General features: G+C 41.6%; 1 protein-coding gene across 1 annotated transcript in view; it reads right to left on the minus strand.

Moving 5' to 3' along the window:
• LOC101164606 (gamma-aminobutyric acid receptor subunit rho-2-like) overlaps window positions 1-22,578 on the minus strand; it is a 46,767-nt gene that overhangs the window by 21,677 nt on the left and 2,512 nt on the right. The window contains exons 2-4 of the mRNA XM_004082154.4: window positions 18,368-18,474; window positions 10,176-10,243; window positions 7,910-8,133 (exon numbers count right to left, since the gene is read on the minus strand). Of these exons, the coding sequence (XP_004082202.1) occupies window positions 7,910-8,133; window positions 10,176-10,243; window positions 18,368-18,474 (399 nt within the window). The remainder of the gene's footprint in view (window positions 1-7,909; window positions 8,134-10,175; window positions 10,244-18,367; window positions 18,475-22,578) is intronic.

Consider the following 22,578-nt stretch of genomic DNA (forward strand, 5'->3'; position numbering starts at 1 on the left):
TTAAAAAACAGGAAATGACGGTACTATCGCTGGATGCTGAAAAAGCCTTTGACAGAGTTAATTGGAAGTTCCTTATTGCTGCCCTCCATAAGTTTGGTTTTGGAGAAGCATTCATCAATTGGATCAAAATATTATATCACAACCCCAATGCATCAGTTAGAACTAATAAACAGACTTCAAACAGGTTTTTTCTTGGAAGAGGAACCAGACAGGGCTGCCCACTCTCTCCTTCTCTTTTTGCTATATTCATTGAGCCTTTAGCTGCAGCAATAAGACAGAATGAGAGCATTATAGGAATAAAAACCAAACACAGCCATCATAAAATTAGTCTTTATGCGGATGACATATTACTGTTTTTAAGGAATTTACATTCTGTAAATGAAACAGCAATGATCATAAATGAATTCTCCTCCATATCAGACTATTCCATTAATTGGAATAAGTCTGTTTTATTACCACTCAACAGGAATATGGAACAAAGACTCACAATTCCAGTTAAAACAGGAAATATCAAATATCTGGGTATCTACTTTTCCCCCAAACTATCAGAACTGGTGCAGCTAAACCACACCCCATTACTGAAAAGCATACAGGACGATCTAACACGCTGGACCAACCTGCCTCTGTCCCTTATGGGCAAGGTAGCCACGGTTAAAATGAAAATCTTACCCAAGGTTAATTATCTCTTCTCAATGATTCCCACACAACCGCCATTAAAATGGTTCAAAACATTAGACTCATCCATATCAAGCTTTCTATGGAACAACAAACCTGCAAGAATTAGTCTAAAAACTTTAAAATCTGCAAAAAGCTGTGGAGGATTAGAACTACCTAATTTCCACAAATACTTTCTGGCAAATAGATTACAATATATCTTAAAATGGTTAAAAAATAATCCAGAAACCAACTCATGGTTAGACTTGGAACAGGTGTTATGTGGAAAGATCAACCTGTCACAGCTACCATTTATTAGCCAAACAGTTAAAAAACAGGATTGTTTCAAAAGCATTAATATAAATGCCACCTTAACAGCCTGGTGGGAATTTCTCAAAATATCAAAATCATCAATTCAACCGTGCAAAATGACACCCATCTGGAACAACCCGGACATCCTTATTAACAAAAAAATGATTCACTTCCCAGCTTGGCAAGCAGGGGGCATAAAACAACTAGAGCACGTAATTATTGATAGAAGATTCATAACCCCCCAGGAACTTCAAGACAAACATGGAATAAATAACTTCTTGGAATATCAGCAACTTAAATCAAGTATTACTAAAAAGTATAAAATTAAAGACGACGATTTAAAGCTACCAGATGTAGTTACCACTCTGATTAATTTTTCAATGAATAGAACTCTCTCCAAAATATACAAACTTTTATGTAATTTAGATAACAATATTGCCCTTCCAACAAAAAAATGGGATGCAGATTTGAGCATCAGCACAGATGAAAGCTTCTGGTCAGAACTTTGTCTAAACACCTTTAAACTGACAAAAAGTCCAAATCTGCAGCTAATCCATCTCAAAACTCTTCACAGAATTTACTACACTGGACAGAGGATGTTCAAGATGGGTCTCAGTAACTCAGACATTTGCGAGCACTGTGATAATAATCTACCCGACAGCTACATGCACGCACTGTGGTTCTGCACTCCTGTCAGGGCTCTCTGGCAGCAGGTATGTGCCGATTTATCAGTCTGGCTTAAGGTTTCAATCACTGCCTCACCGTCACTTTGTGTGCTTGGTGACATGAGTGCCATCGATATAGAAGAAGGATTAGCATCTATCATTTTCATAACTCTTTGTATTGCCAAAAAAACTATTTTAATAAATTGGAAAAACAAGAAAAATATAAACATAAGTCAACACAGAAATCTGCTGTTTGATCATATCAGCTTGGAAAAAATGTCAGCCCAAAGCTCAAGTAACTTTGAAAGAATTCAGTCTCTCTGGTCTCCTGTGGTTGACTCCATGACTTAGGGGGTGGAGGGCCTGGTCGTCGCTGCTCCTTGCCCTTCTGCCGTGGTTTGGGGTGGGGGTCGGGGCTTCCGGTGCCTGGCGGGGGCGGTGGGGGGCTCCGTTGGTCGGGGGGTCGGGTCCGGTGCCTGGGTGGGGCGGGCTGGGGCGCTGCGTGGTCCTCTGGGCTTGGGTGTGGGGGTGCGTGGTGGGGGGTGGGGTGGTGGTCTGGCTTGGCTTGGGGGGGTGGTCCCTTTGCCTGTGCTGGGGGGGGTTGGCGGGGGGCCCTGCTCGGGTGGGGGGGGCCCAGCGGCGCCGGATGGGCTGCCCATCTGCACCTGGGGCTGGGATCGGCCCTTCCCTGGCTCTGGGACGGGACGGGACAACCCTCTCGGGGCCCCCGGTCGCTCTGGGTGTCACCCGCTTCGGCTGCGGGGTCTGGGGTGGGGTGGGGTGGGGGGCTTGTCGGCCCTGTCCTGTGGGGGGGCGTTCTGGGGGGGAGGGGGGGCCCATTATTAGTACGGGTCGGGGGGGCTAGCGGGTCGGGGTCTCCGCTGAGGCAATCAGTGGTTGCCTCGGCCGGTTGGCCTCCTCGGTCCCGTCGAGGCCTGACCAGAGCTCTTCTAGGGCCGGCGTCTGGGGGTGGGGGCCTGGGCTTGCTCCGGGGGGGGGCGACGCTTTCTGGCTCCTCTCTCTCTGTGTGGGGTGGGTGGTGCCGGGCCTGGGGTGTCGGCGCCTCCGGGGGTGGGCCCCTGGGCTGGGTGGCCCTGGCCCCTTTGCTGGGGGTGGGCTGGGGGACGGCTGTTTGACCACCGGGGGACAGTCTACCAGCTGTCCCCAACTTACCCCCTTCCTTATATAACCTCATATTAGGGTGAGGGGGTGGGGGGTTTAGCCTGCGATGCGCCTTGGGGGGGGGCTACTTGGGAGTGGCCCCCCTCCTATGGTTGCCGTATGGAGTGGGCCCCCCCTCTTTCGGTTTTATTTGCACCTTAGACACGTAGGGTCCTTGGTAGGGGGGGTGCTTGGACATCACTGCCAGCAAGCAGCAGATGTCCTCCTGGCACCCTACCCGCCAATTTTAACCGCACCTTAGACATTTAGGGCCCCTTGGTGTGGAGGGTGAGGGGACATCACTGTGAGTAATCAGGAGATGTCCCCTTAGTGCCCTACTCGCCAATTTTAACTGCACCCCCCCTTAGTACACACACCCCTCCCCCTTCAATATATACATTCAAACATAAACACACACACATGCACACAAACACCCTCTCAAACACCCATACACGCACACACATTTTACAAGGAAGGTGGGACCTGGGTCCATCTGTCCCCTACCCCGTCCCTGGTGGGGGGTGTGGGCCCCTTGGCGATGGCGGCCGTGTCCCTTGGGTGCCGGCTCCCTGGGCCCGGCGGTGCTCTCTCCGCACGGTGGGGGGGTTCATATTACACCTGAGCCGGGGGTGTTCGTGTCCCTGGGGGGTGGGTCCTGGTCCTTGCCCCTGGGCGCTGGGCCCCGCCAAACTTCCAACATGGCCGAGCCTGGTCGGGCCATATTTATAACATCCCTTATGGGCCGCCCTTTTTTCCCCGGGGTTCCCCCCTCCTGGGCGGGGGCGGCGTGCCCCTGCCTTGCTCCTACCTGGACCAACCGTGGGCCGGGTGGGTGGCTGCCTGGAGTGCGGAGCGGGTCTCCCTTGGGGGGTCCTGGCTCGTACCTGGGGTCGGGGCGGGGGGATGCCCGGAACTCCTGGGTGGTGGTGGGGTGCTCGTCTGGGGCTGTGGGCGTCCCTCTCCGGTGGGGCCCTGCGTTGGGCTCTTCCGGCGCGGCGGGGGGCTGCTTTCCTGGCTGGGCTGGGGCGGCGCTCTCTTTCCCTCTGCGCCTCCCTGCTCTCTGGCTCTGGGGGCCTCGCGGCGGTCCTGCTGGCCCTGGCCTGGGTGGCGGTCTTGGTCGCCCGGGGGGCGGTTGTTCCCTGCCTGTTCCCGTGTGGCGCTGGGGGAATTCCGGCTGCCGCTGCTGCTGCGGCGGGGGTATGGGTGTGGGGGTGGCTGGGCGCTCCTCCTCCTTCTTTTCACATTCCACCATCCATTTTAGAAGAACATAAACACTCACCTGAGCACAGGTGTTAGCTCACCTTTGCACTAATAGTTTGCATGATTGAATGAATGAAAGATTTCACACTAGTTGGTTTAAAGGCATAAGTATGCGTTCGTGAACACTATCTGTTTTGTGTGCATGTTGACATGTGGACATTTCTGCGGCTAGCAGGTGTGTTGATAATATTTGAGTGTGTGTGAACAGGCCCCGCCCTTTTTGTACTACATTTGAACCGTACCGTAACGATAAACAACCAGTAAACCTGCCTGCTCTATGCTGCTTCATGGTCTTACCCCCCTTCCCCTCCTATTATCACCCTCCTACCCCCCCCTCTCTCTAACGTCCCTCTCTCTTGTTCCCCTCTTTCCTTTTCCGTCCGGTCCAACACCAAAGATTTTCAAACATGATTGAAATTAATAAAGTTTGGCCTCAATTACAAAAGGGGTTTATTCAGACATACCTTTGGTTTGTCTGAAGATGAATAACCCCTCTTGTTAGAATAAAATATGTCCAACACAAGAGGCCCTCAGCTCTCATCTGTTTGCCTAGCTGTTGGACAGGACAAGTTAAAAAGAAAAAAAAAAAAAAAAAAAAAAACACTACCATGGTAAACGCCACAATGAAGTTCTCTGAAGTTACACGCTTTCTGACTCCTCTGCCTGCCTGGATCCTCAAGCTGCTCTTTGATTGATCATTTCCTCGCCACAACAGCAGATCGGATCAGCTCAGTCGGTCATCAACAAAGTAGTCAGTCTGAGTTTAGAATAAAATGTATTAATTTCTGAAAGACTGAACATGAACGCAGCTGTAAGGCTGTGAATAAAAGCATGCTCATAAAAAGCTGCCATCAGGAGTTTACATAGAAGTGCTGAAGCCAATGGACTCAGTCTTAAGTGAAGACTTAGGAGTTTTCTGGTGCTTGTACATAAGAAATGGCCTATGTGACCCCTCCCCTGTGGTGTTTCAAACAGTAAGGCAAGGCTCCAAGAAGCCCGAATCCCATAGACTTCAATAACGAAATAAACAGCCGTTACTCAGTTATTCTATTTGTCAGAATAACCATTCTTGCTATGCTACAGATTTTAACATTTTCTTGGTAATCCTTTTTTTTCATAATATTTTCCTGTAGTTGATGTTTTTTAAGTCATGATCTGACCAAGGGGATTCATCCATTATAAAATGGACCCATTAAGCCAGACCAAACCGTACGATTTTTGGGCTCATTGGCAGAATGTCATTAAGATAAAAGGCAGTGCCAAACCAGCACCAGCGTATTATTCCTCTTCGCCACCCGCAATCCTCTCTCATACAACATTACATGACTTGTATATATGAAGTACTAAAAAGCCAAGTAGAAAAAAATGAGCAGCTGGATGACCTTCATTGTTGTTGTCATTAGCTGTAGTCTCAAAACTACGCAATCAGTTTACAACCCAAATACGAAATGACGGTCCAACTTTTGCTTGCCAGAATTGCCTGGACCATTCTGAACCAGAACAGATCAGACCGTACCGCTCAGTGGAAACAAGGCATAGTCTTGACAATTTTGACTCTAAATCAGACTGATCAGGTGTTGGACCAAAATTAAATAAACATTTTGGGGAATTTTGGTTGAATTTTTCCTGGTTTTTGAATTTCTTGCAAGATTGTGCTTGAAATATCAAATTCTCCCTCTTCTTTAAAATCACTCAAAGGTAAGATATATTTTTTTTACAATCATTCTTAAAGTTAAGTCACCATTTCTCCTGCTTTTTATTCATGAAAACTACATAAAATAATTCATAGAAACTACAAAAATAATTCAAGACTGGTTTAGAAATACCTCTTTTCAACCTTTTCCAATTTTCAAACAATTTTCCTAAACACATAAAAACGAATAAACATTTGTGGAATTCCTATTTTGCTCATTACAATCCATTCAACTTTTTAAATGTATTACTGTAAAAATATTATAAAAAGCCATCTTATTTTTACCTAAACAAGAGAACCTAGTTTGAGAAAAATGTTGAAAAATGTTACCGTTTCCTTCAGTTGAAATTTACAAAACAAAAATACAAATTGATCTGAAAGGTTTATTTAAAAGGATTGCCTGAGAAAAAGATCTGCTTTGAAAATGTAAAGTCTGTGGTGCATAAAAGCAGATCTAAAGTCCACCCTTTGGGCAAAATGTAAAAACCTCTGGATCCAGATTGATGTTATTCATGTTGGAAAGAGTCAGTAGTAATTGTGCCAACTTCAGAATTCGTCCCGCTGTCATTAAAAAAGATAAAACTGAAAACAATGAACCTTAAACACAGACGCATATTCATTTTAATTGTGAAAGATTGATTTAGTGGTTCAAGTGACCCTGAAATATTTGGTTTTGTGATGCTGTTGGTCGAGCAGACAAGACAAAAATAATTCTGTCCTGTCAGAATCGTTAGGAATCCGCTCTAAACTGGCCAAAGCCCATATTTCCCATGACACCACTCATCACAGTCTGGTACACACATTGCTAACTCTGCTGCAGACTGATGGCATGATTGAGATTATTTTCTCAGAGCTGAACACAGTGTTAGACAAGAAAATCCATCAAGGGCCCCGAGATTTCATTTCCCCCCAAATATCGATCGCTTTACTACAACAGTCCTCTTACAGTGAATAGTCCTCTGTGGTGCAGTCACATCCAGAATCCAAACGTGTAATTGGTAACCCCCCCCCAAAAAAAAAGGTTTGACTGATTCCCTTGTAAACAACAGCCCTGATGTGCCTTTCACCCTAATCAATCACATTCCACAGTTCTTAGCAGCATCTCTGTGATTCAAACCAACAGAACAACGAGCACCACAAACACGGTAAACGAGTCGCTTAAAGAGTCATCAATACCTTCTACAGTCAGGAAAATACTGATGTTTCGTTTCTGATCATTGAAGATTTTTTTGTACTGACAGTTTCACTGCTTCTTTTTTTGACCAGTCTTAGAATTTTTTTGAGGTTTGACATCCTGGTGGCAATTTAAGGCCACTAAGGTAGCATCTCAGTTTTACCTTTGGACCTCACCTGAAAGGCAGAAATGTCCCAATCCCAAAAAAGGTCAGGGCCTTTTGTTATTACATCTGAAAAACGTCTTAGAGTCAAAGAAACTGGGGAGTTGTGTCCCCACTCATATTTCTGACTCTTGGTAGATTCGAGGGGTGTACTGTTGATATAAAACTGGTGTAATCTATATTTAATAATATAAAACTTTAGTTTAAATGTTTAAAGATTTTAGCTGTAAAGCCATTCTGACTGAGTAACACATGCATCTTCATTTTAAAGACCCACTCCGATCATCTTTTGATCTATTTTCAAAGTGGTCCCGTAATCTTTTAATGATTTTTGCCGTTTTTGCAGAGTGGCAGGAGTTCATTAGAAATTTGACTCTGAGTTGTGGGCGGGACTGTTACATGGAACAACCCTGCCCCTCTTCCCATCACCTTACTTGAGAAATTTGTTTACACGCTCTTGCTAGCTTACAGCCCCTCACGCCCCCAACCTAACATTACCGGTGAAACTAAAATCTTGAGCAATATTGGACAGTTTAAAACCAGATGCCATGACGTTTATGTATCAATTTGTCTACAACTGTACGCATCAGAATGAAGGGAAGGAGGGAGCTTGTGGCTGTCCAGGATATTTTCTACACTCTTTTTCAAATGCCATTTTTTTCACTCCAATTTGAATAAAGAAATACTCAGAAATGCTATTTTCAGCTTAACTTCCTTTATATATCTCATCCATCATCCGAAAAATGCAACATGTTAAAAAACCACCAAAAACCCAACATTCATCGGAGTGGGTCTTTAAGGACCACGGACGCCATCACGTTACTGACCTCAAGCTGTAGAGCACGTGACCATCAGGAAAGACTCGCAGCATGATGTTGTCTGTGGTTGTGTCATGAATGAAGGACCTCTTGGAGTGGACAAAGAAGACATCAGGGACCCAGATCTTCTTCACCAGACGGCCATCAAATGTCATGCTCTTGTTGGTGCTACTGCTGAATGAAAGCCGCTCATCCTTCCAGTAGTGCCTGAGGTACAACGTCATGGTGAAGTCCTGGTGGGGTCATATCGTTGAGAATGAGCACCATTCCAAACACGAAATGACATTGTTCAAGAGGTAAATAGATACTTTTACTGATCCTGATGAACATCTGAAGGTTCATGCTGTTCCTTAAAGCAATGATGTTCAAATGTAATGACACTTAATGTAAACAGAGACTGTCAAAAAGCATTCAAACTGTATTTTTGGGGGGAAAGGCATAATATTGTCAGTGAGAATCCCCAAATAGGTGATGGCTATTGTAGAAAATAGGTGATTGTGTCTAATGGATACATGAGTTAACAAATAAATGGAAGACTGAAGCTCCGTTAATATCTGACTCCTCTTGATCTCTTTTTTTATTTTGTTTTTGCCTCCAGTCTTTGTCCTTTTTTTGTTTGTCATTTGTTGTCAGATTTATGTGTAATTGTGTTTTATAGGATGTGGTAACATCATCATATTTGTTGAGAGGTTTATAGGCTTTGTTTTGTTTTAGATTTTTGGTTTTGTTTGTATAATTCTGTATAATTGTGTAATTAATTATAACTTAAAATAAGAAGCTAAAAAAATAAAATAGTTGATTGTGAAAAGATTAATTAAAAAAACTAACTAAATATGTATTAACCCGATCATCTCTGATGTTGAAGGCAGAACAGGTTCATATATTTGGTCAGAATTTTAAATGTCTTATTGTGAACTTTTGCAGCTCAGCAAGATTCAGGCTCTGACATTTCTCTGTTTATTCTTCTAAACCAGATGTTTTGGGTGGATGCTGGGGGGCTATTTAAGCTCAGTGGAGAGATGCACCTTCCCCAACATGTCCTGAATCTATTGTGGGCACCACTACAGTTGAAAAATACCCATAACATCTTACTAAGAAGCAGCTCATGAGAGATCTTGATGAAAAGTTAAAATCATCCAAATCTACCGGTAGTATCTTGCTTTATAGAGGATCCCCCAGAATGACTTAAATCTGGTGCTAGTTTTGGTTGTGCCAAGTGTAAAGTGACCACAGATTTTATGACCTGCCTTAACAAGGCATTAAGCAAGAACCCTCAGATATCCACTAATAAGCTCAACCGTGTCTTTAATACAGCAAAGTGTTGTAATGCAGTAACATCATTTTCTGATGTTTCTTTGAAAAATCATGCACCCACCTTCCAGTTCTTTCTAACCAGGATGTAGAAAATGCTGGAACTCTTTGAAAGAACACTGAAAGTTAACACTAAAAAAGCGATTTATCAACATTTACCATATTCAAAAAATTTGATTTTACATTAAAAGACAAACACATTTACAGTTTGGTTTTAAAGACATATTATTTTCCATTGCTTTATTGGCCTATTTATAACAATTGTTTGTCATTGTGGGGAGAACTGGTTGTTTCGATTTTAATAAAACTCCATTTACTGTGCAGAATACCAGCAGTAACAGCAGTGTGTCTATTTTTAAGAAAGAAGTAACATTTCTTGTAACCATTGGTGCATTGCCCTTTTTATTTGACACAAAAGACACTAAATCAGTTATACAATGCTCGACTTTACCTTATTCAAAACAAGGCTCCTGACACTAAATTTTCTTTGATAATGGTGAAATGTTTTGTTTTTAAGCTCCAGATTCATTCTAATTTCTTGTTCACCATAGTTCGCCAATTCTACAGCTTTGAAGGCTCTGATAAAAAAAAAAAAAGCTTCTGTGAAGATGCCCTTAAATATCACACTGAGCCCCTGACCATGACTTCAGCTCGTCTGAAAGGCTTTATAAAAAGCAGGTTCCACCCAAGTGTCCAACTGAGACGAACACAGGAGCAGTGATGCTGGAAATTTCTACCATGACAGGGTAAGCAGCGCAGCTCATACAGAGAAGGCTCTCAGCACTGAACTCCAGTTTTCACACCCTTTTTTACCCATTTACTCCACTGGAGTCATTCAAAAGCAAGACCCTGTTTCTGCCTGAAACAGGCCGTCCGTTCTGTAGAAAAAAGGCATTTTACATCATCCTGCAGATCTTCTGCATAAACTGTCAAACATGGTGTGAAGAAACAGAAGATTTCTTACCATGTCCACCTCAGAGATGCTGTCCAAGCTCTCCACTTGAACATCCACCCCCACAGGGATTGCAGGACCTGCCGAGCAACATTGCATCATCAACCAATTGCACAAACACTGACTGCAGAACAGAGTCTTGCCTGGTAAAGAATTCTTCATTTATGAAGTATGGACGTACTGATTTACCAACAACACTTAGAAAAGGCAGACAGTCAGGAATGCAGCACAAACTGGAGCATTCTTCTTGTTATTGTTTGCTGCAAAGATTTATAGTTTCAAAATAATGCCTAGTTTTTGTCTGTGCGGTGGCTCTAAAGACCCACTCCGAGCATCTTTTGTGCACTTTTAAAAACTTTCCCAGCGGTCTTTTAATTAGGATTGTCATTTATAGCCAAAATAAAAATGTTGTTGTTTTCTAGGACATAGTTTCTGCAGATTGGCAGGGGTTTATTAGAAATTTGCCTCTGAGTTGTGGGTGCGACTGTTGGCGCTGAGCAACTCCATCTGTGACCCACCCAGCGTATTTTCCACGTCACAAAAAAAATCTTTTTCAAACATCATTTCTTCGTCTGCTCCTTATTCACAATAATTTAAATTAAAAAGAAAATCAGAAATTGAAATTTAAGCTTCATTTTTATTGTATTTGTCCTCCATCATCAGAAAAAATTCACAACATAAATAAAAATATATATAAAAATACACAATTTTCCTCACAGTGGGGCTTTAATACCTATCATCTGTTGGTGTCAGTTTATTGTGTTTTCTAAAATCCTCAGTCAATGCAATCATCCACCGGGGAATCCTGCAGCACTTTATACTGACCTCTGCCGATGATCTGTACAGAGATCCTGATTTCATTTTCTAGCAGGATTTGGCTTCTGCCTACTTTGCTAAATGGGTTCAATAACTGCCCAGGAAACAAGCCTAACCTAAAGACACTAAAAAAAAAAAATGTATGGAATGTTGTCAAAAAGAAGAGAAAACACCAGACCCAACAACGCAGATGACCTGAAGGAAGCTTTAAGAGCAACATGGGCTTCCATTACACCCACGCAGTGCCAATCACCTCCATGCCAAAGCAAATGTATTCAGGGAAAAGGAGGCCCATCTAAGGACATGGGAATGAAAATGATATTAGCTTTTTATTATCTGAATGACATAATAATTAAAATGACAGGATATAAAGTCTTGAAAAATAAAATGGGAATTTTATTTTTTGAATTGCCTACAAAAATGATTTAACTTGTCATGAAATTTTTGCTTTTGTTTTAGATATATTTGTGCACACATCAGTGAATTAGTCAGTGGTTCAGTGCAAAACAAATGTCAAACTATAAGTTTTGTGCAGTAATTGAATATTAAAATAAGAAAAAGTCTTTTACGTTAGAAGTGTTCTAAACTGAAAACGGTATTGCTGAAAGACTAAATGATTTTATACTATGAAAAAATTAACGAAACAAATAAACACAATTTCTCACAGCATTTACAAAAGTTTTAGTCAAAGCACTTGTCAGCAGGTCTGTTTTTAAAAAAAATAAATAGGTCAAAAGTGGATGCTGTGGGTTATGTTTCATCAGCACTCGTTTTCAGAAAAAGGGATAATCCAGAATAAAAAACCTTGAACTCTTGAATTTTTCAACATCGTTTTCACCAGTCATCCCAAGTAAATGTGCTTTTCCAGCCTGTTGAGCCATTTCTTGTTCCTATGTTTCCTCTTCGTCTGAACAAAGTGTCGTTTGTGGGGTAACAGCTGTGTGATGGCATAACAGATTGCTTCCTGCTCTAATCTAAGCTGCAAACAGAGAGAACTGCTGCCAGCTTAATCTGCTGCAGCAGCGCCTGGCGTGCAGCCTGGCCACGCAGCACCCGAGATCCACCGGCTGCAGCAGGCAGTCCGTTCCAATAAAGTCAAGATCTCCAGATGGCACCTGGATGAACCAGCTTCCACGAGCTGAAAGCTTTTGCTCTAAAAAATAACCAAGAAACTAAGGTGACTGAATTCAATACAATTCAATTTTATTTGTATAGCCCAAATTCCCAACAACTGTCGTATCAATGGGCTTCGTATCGGTAATTGTAAGGTAAACATACCATCAAAAAGGATCATAAATGCATAGAATTTAATAGGATAATACTAAACTTTAACTAAACAGATTAAACTAAACTGGACATCCCTGCCCTTAGACCCTCCTTCGCGGCAAGGAAAAACTCCTAAAAAAAACGGATTCCGGAAAAAACGACGAAACCTCGGGGGTGTCCACATGAAGGAGGGATCCTCCCCCAGGACGGACAGGCAACGTACCAGAACTCATAGAGAGGAATTAACGTATCTAACTCTACAACTACATATAAGTCCAGGAAATGATCTTCATCCAGGTGAAGTTGGGGGAACGAGGATCCACAGCCAGGTGTAGGTGTAGGAGCAGTAGTAGAGGCAAGCCAGAAGCCAGAAGATGCAAGACTGAAGTTTGGGAAATTCCAGAAACGGAAGCTCTAATTGTTATAGTTTTATGGATTAAGTATGCAGACTTTCAGAAATAAAAGTGTTTGATCTAAAGTTCTATAAGATTGATGGAGTGAGGGCAAAACTTCACATCAGACGAAATAGCCCTCTTTGATCAACCGTCTTATCTTCTCACTTCGGAATCAAACAGCGGACGGGGAATTTATCACCAGCTGACAAAAACAAACTTTTATGTTTCAATAAAGCTTTTTCAAGTACACAGTTCTGTAATGTTCTAGCTGCTTACAGCTGTACTGAACAGTGAGTTAAAAAAAACAGTTTACTAAAAATAAAAAGTTCACCCTCGATCCAGTAAAACGTCTAGTTTTTTTCCCCACATATTGAAATGCCAGGGTTATAAGATCTTATTTATGACTAAAGTTTTTTTTAGGTAATCTACTGTGTTTTTAAGATGCTAAAAGACAGAACAAGCACCAAAACCCGCCACTGAAGCAAGTTTTGCCCATAAATATGTAGCTGGTTCATCAGTTCATCAAAGCCCTGCAGCAGATCTGGAACCAATCTGCATCAGACGTACCTAAAGCTGTGTGCTCATCAAAGTGGCCTCATTTCAGGCTTACCCTACATGATGCTTCTCAACTGTGTTTAGAAACAGACACTGTCAGGTGTTTCTAACTCTGCATGCTCACAAATGAATGACTGAATGAGCAAAAAGAAAAAATAGTAAAGATAAATGAATGGTGGAATGGACATAATGAGAAAAATAACAATGTGGAGTTTAAAAAAAATCAATGGACTGGCAGGTGAATAAATGAAAGATGAATGACAGTATGAGATGTATGGATGGAACACTGGATAAGAAATGAAAGAGAAATCCTTCCAGAAAACCTTTTGTTAGAATGACTGGACAGACACACAGACATAGGTAGATAGAGGTAGGCGGTGAATTGAAAATATGAAGGAGCAAAATATCTAAATATGTGTTTAACTGATGGATGCATGGAGGGATTGATTGAGAGATGGACAAATTATAGGACTGACAGAGTGAGAGACAGATAAAAAGATATACAGAAGAAACAGTAGGATGGATGGATAGCTGGATGAATGGATGAACGGATTGATGGAGAGTTGGATGGATAGGTGGACTGACGGATAGATGAACTGATGGATGGATGGATGGATGGATGAATTGGTGGGTGGGTTGACTGAAGGATGGATGGATGGATAGATAAGTGGACTGAAGGATAGGTGAACTGGAAGATGTATGGATGGGTTGATAAACAAATGAATGGATGGCTGGCTGGATGGATGGATGGAGGGTTAGACTAAAGAATAGACGAATGGATGGGTAGACTAAAGCATGGACGGTCAGATTGATGGATGGGTAAGTGGGTGGGAAAGCTGAAGGATGGATGGATGGATAGATGGATGGCCTTACAGATGTGAGCATTCATAGATGAGTTAACTGTAGAAATAAAAATAATAAGAGATTTCAAGAAGATTTATTTGTCATTGTCAGTGAAACAATAAAAATATGTTTGGAGCATCAACAACAGCTACTCAGTTCAATTCACCAAATAAATACCCAATGGATAAATAAATAACCAAAGTGCAGCATCAGTACAAAAGGGAACACAGCAAGGACCAAACATGAAAAAGAACTATAAATAAACTGGAAGAATAAAACACTGAATGAAATGAGGACACAAATAGCGCCCCCTCCTGATCTGAGGCACATCTGCATCTCTGAGGGGGCCCATTTTCTAAAAAAATGTTTTGGTAAACAGCTTCCAGCTTGCTGCAGGGCTCTGCTTCACATACGACAGGACTGATGGGCTTTGCCGTCTCATTCCTTTCAGCACGGATTACCAACAAGCTTAATGTGTTATTCTACCCTGGATTAAGAGCAGTAATACATCCCACATGTTAACCACACTCACTGTCCTGCCCACGCAAAGACTCACACAGATGTTGTGGAGTCTGTTTGTCCACCTCTGTTAGACATTTAACAATCACAGCTCGTCTGAAACTGAAGACGTCGTCGGCTACATCACTACGAGAATCTTAACCTTTTAACTTCTTCTAACTAATGGATGGAAACTTGGAAAGAAAAACTTTGACTACACTTCTATAAAGAGCAAAGACCAAAGACATATTTACACTAGACCAGGGGTGTGCACCACGAAAAGAGCCATTTGGGTCAATTTTAAAATGCAGCTCTCAAATATTCACATTAATTGACTTATAACAGCGTTATTTTTGTCCATTTATAACATCTTTAATCTATTTTACTTTTGACGCAGCACATGCAAGATCCTCCTGCTGCTGCAGATTAACTTGAGTTACAAATGCTAGAAAGTTAAGTCAAAGGTGGCTTTTCCCATTCTTCTGACTCTGATGTGACTTCATTCATTTGCTCCTTATCAAATATAATTATGACAACTTGGATGATGAAATACATTTCTTTATTCACGTAGGTGCAATTACACATTTTAAGAACTTTTGCTCTGAACAGAAACTAGAAATTGTTGTGCAGCAGATGATCAGAATAAGTGCTTTAAGCTTGTTTTTAATAATAAACCCCCACAAAACTATTAAACTAAAACGTTAAGAATAAAAAAACTAAATTTTTTTCCAATGATTTGCATTTTTTACTTGAAACTCAAAGAGTCACAATGGAGGGAAGAAAGGCCCATATGTATCTCTGGAGCCTTAGTTTGCAGACGCCTCCACCGCACAAATAATCTCTGATGTTACCCCTAAATTAGGATTGACAGGGGCTGATAACGGCTAACTGGGTAAACAGAGCTTTACTGACTACATCCATGGGTACACCCACCTACCTTCACCTTGAGTTTTATAAATAGAAAAATAAGCAATTAAAAATATATTTTTGACATCAGGCTGCAAGCAAATTTCTTTGTGGTATGAAGAAATATTTTGGATTTAGAGAAAATGTGTGATTTTTTTTTCGGTCTCCAGTTCAGGAGCTGCAACATTTGGTACTTCCTGGTTGCATTGAATCCAAAAGGTGAGTTCTTAATGAAGATATGTTACCATTTATTTAACTAATTTTTGACAGTAAAAAAAAAAATATGTGTTTGATGCAAAAAACAAACAAACAATCAGATGAATGTTACACTCTGACCACCGAGAACAAATGTTTCAGCTAAAAAAAGAAATCTTCAAACATTTTTCCATGCCAGGACATGAAAAAGCATTAATAGCTGGTTTATCCAACACCTCAAGATTCATGTGGACTCTAACTGCTTTTAAAATATCAAGTAGAAAACTCTCTTCTCTTCTTTAACTTTTACCAAACCCTAAACACAGTTTTAGCACACATTTCCTAAAAAAACACACACTCAGGTGGGATAAAGCGGTCAAACCGCAACAAAGAGCCGAGGCTCATCTGGAAGAAGCAGCTCTTTGTTGCTCTTTGTGGGGTGCAGCAGCTCCTCGGATGGGACTGTGATGTTCCCACTGAGGTTTTATTTTTAGTCACTTCCCAGCTCGGAACCCCTGCTGCATGCATCCCTGTCTTTGTCTGAATGATTAAAACAAAGATCTGACAGTGAGAAGCTCTCCATTCCCGTTAGGGTTTCTGGAGGGGCATTCAAACTGACAGTTTCTCGCCTTTAACTATCATCTGTAGTGTTAAAATAGTGAAGCTCTGCAGTGGACTGGAGAACCATCCCCGCCCTGTCCACCCGACCACCAGGTTTCCATTAGGAAAACAGATGTCTTAAATTATTTTACTGAATATTGTTTTTGATTGTGATATTAAAAAAATAGATACAACATAAAAAAAAATCAAACCAAAAAAATGCTTGAAAAAAATGTTCATTTCCATTTATATTATTTTAAGCATCTGCTCTGAAAAAACAATTCTGCCTAGACTTTAAAAGACTTTTCTTTCAGAACTCGTTCCTATTATTACTTCTCAATACTATAAAATCTTGCATGTTTTGATACTTTGAGGTTTTAGGGATACATGTGTGTTTGTTCATCACATTTAAGGGCAGGAGTTTCAAAATTAAAGTCTTCTTTTAGTCCCGGCTTCATCTAATGTGACACAAAAGGCATAAAAGTATGAAACCTTTTAAAATATGCTATGATTGACAAAGTAAAAAAACAAGTCCAGAATGACTATTTCTTTAAGTTTAACCCAGAGCCTTTCTGAAGCAGAAAAAACATTTACTTAATACTCGGAGCAGCTCTTAGAGAGTCATAAGAAAAGCAAGAATTTACCCCAGAAATTGGACCATATAACTTTTGTTTTATGGTAACACCAGCAGAGGAGCTACAATACATCTCTGCTCTCTGCAGATCCAACCTGCTGACACTATGTGTGCAGTGTTTGAGGGAGGGAGGGAGTTCTGATGCTTCATGGCTAGAGAAAATTCCAGAGGAGGGAGACTTTGAAACATCAAAGAGTTCGACATATCATAGATGTTATGGAGGTAGCAAGAAGTGCTGATGTGCAGTTAGTTCTAGAGCTGGAGGGGGCGGATAACCGTCACTACTTCGTCCATCTCATCTTCACAGTGGACAGCTTTAAAAGGCCGTGTCGCCTCACAGAGCAGCAGAGATAAGTGCAATAACACCTAGGACCAAAGGAAGTTCATGTCAAGAGGATTCCTCTCAGGTTTGTTTTCATGATTTGTGTGATGGGAGATGTTTAGGTCATTTAGAATAGATTTCAGTCTTGCCAGGAGTGAACTTTGAAGAAAACTCACTAAAAGATCCGATTCGCTGAGAAACTGTAGAACGTCAAAGAAAAAAATCATTTGTTTGTTCAAGAAGAAAGGAAAACCACAAAGATGAACAAACGGCATTTCAGCTTAGACACTTCATCATTACTGCAAGGCACGGGGTGGTGCTATAATCATGTGGGCATGTACCAACAATTCTGTTAACTTTTTTACAACATCGTTTTCTTTTTTACAACATCCTTTTTGAAAAAAAGATTGTTTTAAAATACCTTGCTCAAACTAGATCCAAACCTACAAGCTGCATTATGCAGAAAAACAGATGAATCAAATTGCTTGTTTTATGCCCAAAGGGCTACCAATTTGTTTCCACTTGGCAACGGAAGTCCTAAGGTCTGAAGATCAAATGCTTTTAGTGGTTCCCAGGACTCGGCTTGTGACTCGGGGAGACAGAGCCTTTTCAGTTGCAGGTCCTAAACTCTGGAATGCTCTCCCCTATTCTGTGAGGTCTGCCAGAACTGTCAGTAATTTTAAGACTCTTTTAAAAACACATCTTTTTACTCAGGCTTTTAACTCCAGTAAGCATTTCTAGTGGGACTTGTTCATTTTATTAATTTAATTCTTTTATTGTTTTTATTGCTTTTATTGTTCAATTGATTTTATTGTTTTATTGTGATTGTTTCTTTATTGCATCATATTGTTTGTGATTTTATTGGATTTTATGTTAAGCACTTTGGTTGCCTTGGCTTTTATAAGTGCTATACAAATAATAAATTGATTGATTGATTGATTGATTGATTGAAGTGAAGGAGCCACATCGGGGTGTGAAACAGCACTGGGTATCAACTCCTTAAGTCTAATCCTGCTGATCCTGAGACTTGAACCAGCAACCAGCAGTCCATGTCAATACCTTCTAACCGAGCAGTGCACTGGTTGGTTGGTTAATCTCTCTGTATAAACTGACACATGAAAATGGATTTTTGTAGTAAACCAATCCACAAAGAAATGTGTTTGCAGACTCATACCTCCAAATGCTGGCCTCATGGTGAAGTCATGATCATCTACTTTGAGTAGCTGATCCGTCTTGGTTTTGCGGGACTTGGTCACGTCTGGAGGCTTCTTCACCACAGATCTAGAGGAAAAGGAGGACTTGAGAGGCGACTGGCTGATTCTTTACAGAGAACATAGTTTTGTCTTTTATAGTGTCATTTGTTTTGTTTTATTTATTAATGAGTTTTTTGTGGTAATTTTTTCTTTTCAGTCTTTTTCTTTATTTCTGTTTAATGAAACAAGCCACCATGTATAGGCTCTTAAACCTTTCAAAATAAAGGAAAAAAGGTTTGCTACTTTTTACGCAAAAAGCAAAATAATTATTTTCCTTAAGCACAAGGAAGCTCTTGCTCAAGATATAAAAATACAGATAAAAAGCCCTTATGTTGATCATTTGATGTTCAGAATAAAGTTGTTGTGTACAAACAGTATTTTTATTGGAATGAAAATGAAACTGAGTTTGTGAGATGCTTTGGACGCTGCGTGAAATCTAAAACACAAGTTTTTTTTTTCATAGCTGAAAATAAACTCCGACGTCAAAGGGTTTATAATTTTTTTTTAAACAAAAAGTCTGTTTGCCTTAACGTTTAACATCAAACATAATTATTAAATATAGTAAAAAATGCTGTTATTACAAACCATGTTATTTTTTTAGTTGTGTAAATAAATGAAAAACAACACAAATTAAAGCTACAAGTAGCATTTAGCGGGCCCGAGCACGTGCGACCGCATGGCACGAGCGACCGCCCCGTGAGCAACGCCCTGCTCGAGCCATTCTCGTCGTTTTTTCTTGTCCATTCTGGAGCTCCAAGCTAATGTTAATACGACAGCAGCCTGGGGGGGGGGGGGGGGGGGCTGTAATCTGTTGCCTTAAGGGACAAAGACTTTTGCATATAGCATGAAAAAAATTCAAGCAATGATGATAATTGTTATCACTGTCCCTAAGGATGAGAACAATAGAACTCATTCAATTTCCACTACAATGTCTAGATGAGTGTCAGCTATGTCTGATAACTTGGCCAATTAGCTGGACCGGGATCTTGCAAAGTGCAGGTGGTTAACGTCCAGTGTGATGAGTCTGTGGACGGCAACAGTACAGCATAGCTTTTGGTTTCCACAAGAGAAGAACTCCTGACACATCTGCCCTAACAGACAACTACAAGAGGAGTTGAAATGTATAACACGGTGAAGGAGTTTTTGTGCAGAAAAAGGTACAATTAGAAAAGCTGGTAGCAGTGACTGCAGATGGGACTCCTGCTATGATCAATAGACAAACAGGTTTCATCACTCACTGTAAAGCTGACCCAGACTTTCCAAAATGTCTGCATTACTGCTGCGTCATTCACCAGCAGGCCTTATGTGCAGAAGTGATTGGCTCTTGACATATAATGACTCTTATTCTGAAAATCGTAAACAACCTCAGCTGCAAAGCAAAACAGCACAGGATTTTTAAGGTGCTATTGGAGGAGATGTCTGTTGAATATGGTGAATATGAACATTGTGAATCTGAACTTGCATTCTTGACTGACATTACTGGAAAACTAAACCACTTGATCTGCGAGCTGCAAGACAATGGCAAAACTATTTTTTTTTTTTTGACCAGCCTGCCTGAGCCAGTGTTTTTCTTGTGGGGATCTTTTCTGCCAGGGCTTGTCAGCTTGGTCAGTGGATGTTGCTGCAGTTGTCTCCCTTGCTGGGACAGCTGGAGTTAAACACAGCAGCTCACGGCTCTGAAGTGGACCCCGTTGCTGTCCCAGTCTGGATGGGCACTGTGGTGATGTTCCAATGGCCAGGCTGGCTCCTGGTATAAAGAGATTCCCAAATACCATTTCCTAACCGCAGAGCCAAGGATGTGTTTACATGTTTAGGTCAAAAATGTGATGGACAGCTTCATGTTGTCTATTGATGTAAGTTTAAACCTAAACATGCCACCCTGTTATTAATCCAGTTGATATGGTTCTCCATCTGTGTCTAGGTGATAGAAAAGCATTTTTTTTATATTTAGAGCTCTAAGCAAACAAACAGTTGTCTATATAAAAGAGCTTTTACAATTGTGCACTTTTAGCAGGTCTCTGAGTTCATGTGACCAATGTATGGTGGATTTTCACAGACCTTGTTTAAAACTGAAGGTGAGAGAGACTTAGAGAAATGGCTTCATTGTTCTGGAGTTCTTTGTTTCATCCACAGAAGAGTAGAATTGGTGATTGATTTTGAAAAGCTGCTGAAAAAAGTATCTTTTTCAAATTGCAATTTCTAACTTGGGTTTTACATTTTGTGTTCCATTTTTTGTGCTTTAATTGGGAAGCATTTGTTATTTGTTTGGTGTTTTTAAGGTTCTGCAAATATACACATCATTTTTTAGAGACATTTGTTATCAGTTGTGTTTGTTGATTTGTAGTTTAATTTCATTGGATGTATAGATGTCGTGTGGGGGGGAGGCTCGAGAGCAGGTAGGACCCAGGCGCAGAGACGGGAGGCAAATGGGTTCAGGGCAAGTGGGTTTATTTAACTAACAAAAAGCGCTGCAGAGCAGGATGACAAAACTAAAAACAAAAACTTACTGTGGCTTGGCAAGGGACATGGACGCCAGACAAGAAGACGTGATCAACATGAGCAGAAGTTAATGGACCAGCACAGGAGGAAGGCAGAGACAAGACTTATATACAGACAGGGCAGACAAGACACAGGTGAACACGATTAGGGCAGATGGGGACCAAAGGAAGTAAAACTCAAGAAACATGACAAGACAGGAAACCTTTCAAAATAAAACAGAACCAAACAAGACAGAACAAGAACTAAAGCGAAAAAAAAGACAACAAACTGAAACCATGACAATAGAAAGGAAAAGAAGTTCAAACATTGATTATAAAAAAGGATATAAGAGATAAAAAAAAAAGAAAAAGGAAAAGAAAAAAGATAAAATATTGATTTAATTGCATTTTGAATGAATAAAAAACAATGATTAATAGAATCAGAATCAGAATCAGAAATCAGAAAAAGTTTTATTGCCAGGTTCAGTAGAGCGCACTTTACAAAACGAGGAATTTGACTTGGTGTATAGTGCAATTAAGAATAAGTTAAAAATTAAGTTAACAACAACAACACACTATATACAGTAGAGTAAGGTGAATTAAAGTGGGAGCACAGATGGGCTGGGATGGTGGGGCCTGTAAGTGGCACCGACAGTCCTTTGGTGGGCGGGGGGGGAGGGGGGGTCACCTGGGGGAGTTGGGGTACTGTTCAGCAGGCTGACTGCAGTGGGGAAGAAGCTGTTCTTGTGGCGCGAGGTCCTGATGGACCGGAGCCTCTTGCCAGAAGGGAGGGGCCGAAAGAGATTATGTCCTGGATGAGAGGGGTTGGCTACAATCCTGGCTGCCCGCCTCCAGGTCCTGGAGATGTGCAGCTCCTGGAGAGACGGGAGGTGGCAGCCGATCACCTTCTCTGCTGAGTGGATGACGCGTTGCAGCTTGGCCTTGTCTCTGGCCGTGGCCGCAGCGAACCAGACTGTGATGGAGGACGTGAGGGTGGATTCGATGATGGCGGTGTAAAAGTCTACCAGCATCTTTTCAGGGAGGTGAAACTTCTTCAGCTGCCTCAGGAAGTACATCCTCTGCTGGACCTTCTTAGTGATGGAGCTGATGTTCTGCTCCCACTTGAGGTCCTGGCTGATGATGGTTCCCAGGAAGCAGAAGGACTCCACAGAGGTCACCGGGGAGTCACAGAGGATGACAGGGGGGAGGGGGGCTGGGGCCTTCCTGAAGTCCACTGTCATCTCCACTGTCTTCAGAGCATTAAGCTCCAGGTTGTTAGCGCTGCACTATGACACCAGCCTAGCTATTTCACTCCTGTAGGCCGACTCATCTCCGTCAGAGATGAGGCCGATGAGTGTGGTGTCGTCAGCAAACTTCAGGAGTTTGACAGACAGGTGACCAGCTGTGCAGCTGTTTGTGTACAGGGAGAGTAACAGGGGTGAAAGGACACAGCCCTGGGGGGATCGGGTGCTTGTGATCCGAGTATCTGAGACGAGCTTCCCCAGCCTCACATACTGCTGTCTGTCAGTCAGGAAGTCTGTGATCCACCTGCAGGTGGAGTCAGGCACATTCATCTTGGAGAGTTTTTAATACTAAAGATGTATGAAAGACATACCGAAAAAATATGTCTTTCAGTGTTTAACTGGCTGTCTTGG

The sequence above is a fragment of the Oryzias latipes genome, chromosome 22, assembly GCF_002234675.1.
Source record: "Oryzias latipes chromosome 22, ASM223467v1".
Classification (NCBI taxonomy): domain Eukaryota; kingdom Metazoa; phylum Chordata; class Actinopteri; order Beloniformes; family Adrianichthyidae; genus Oryzias; species Oryzias latipes.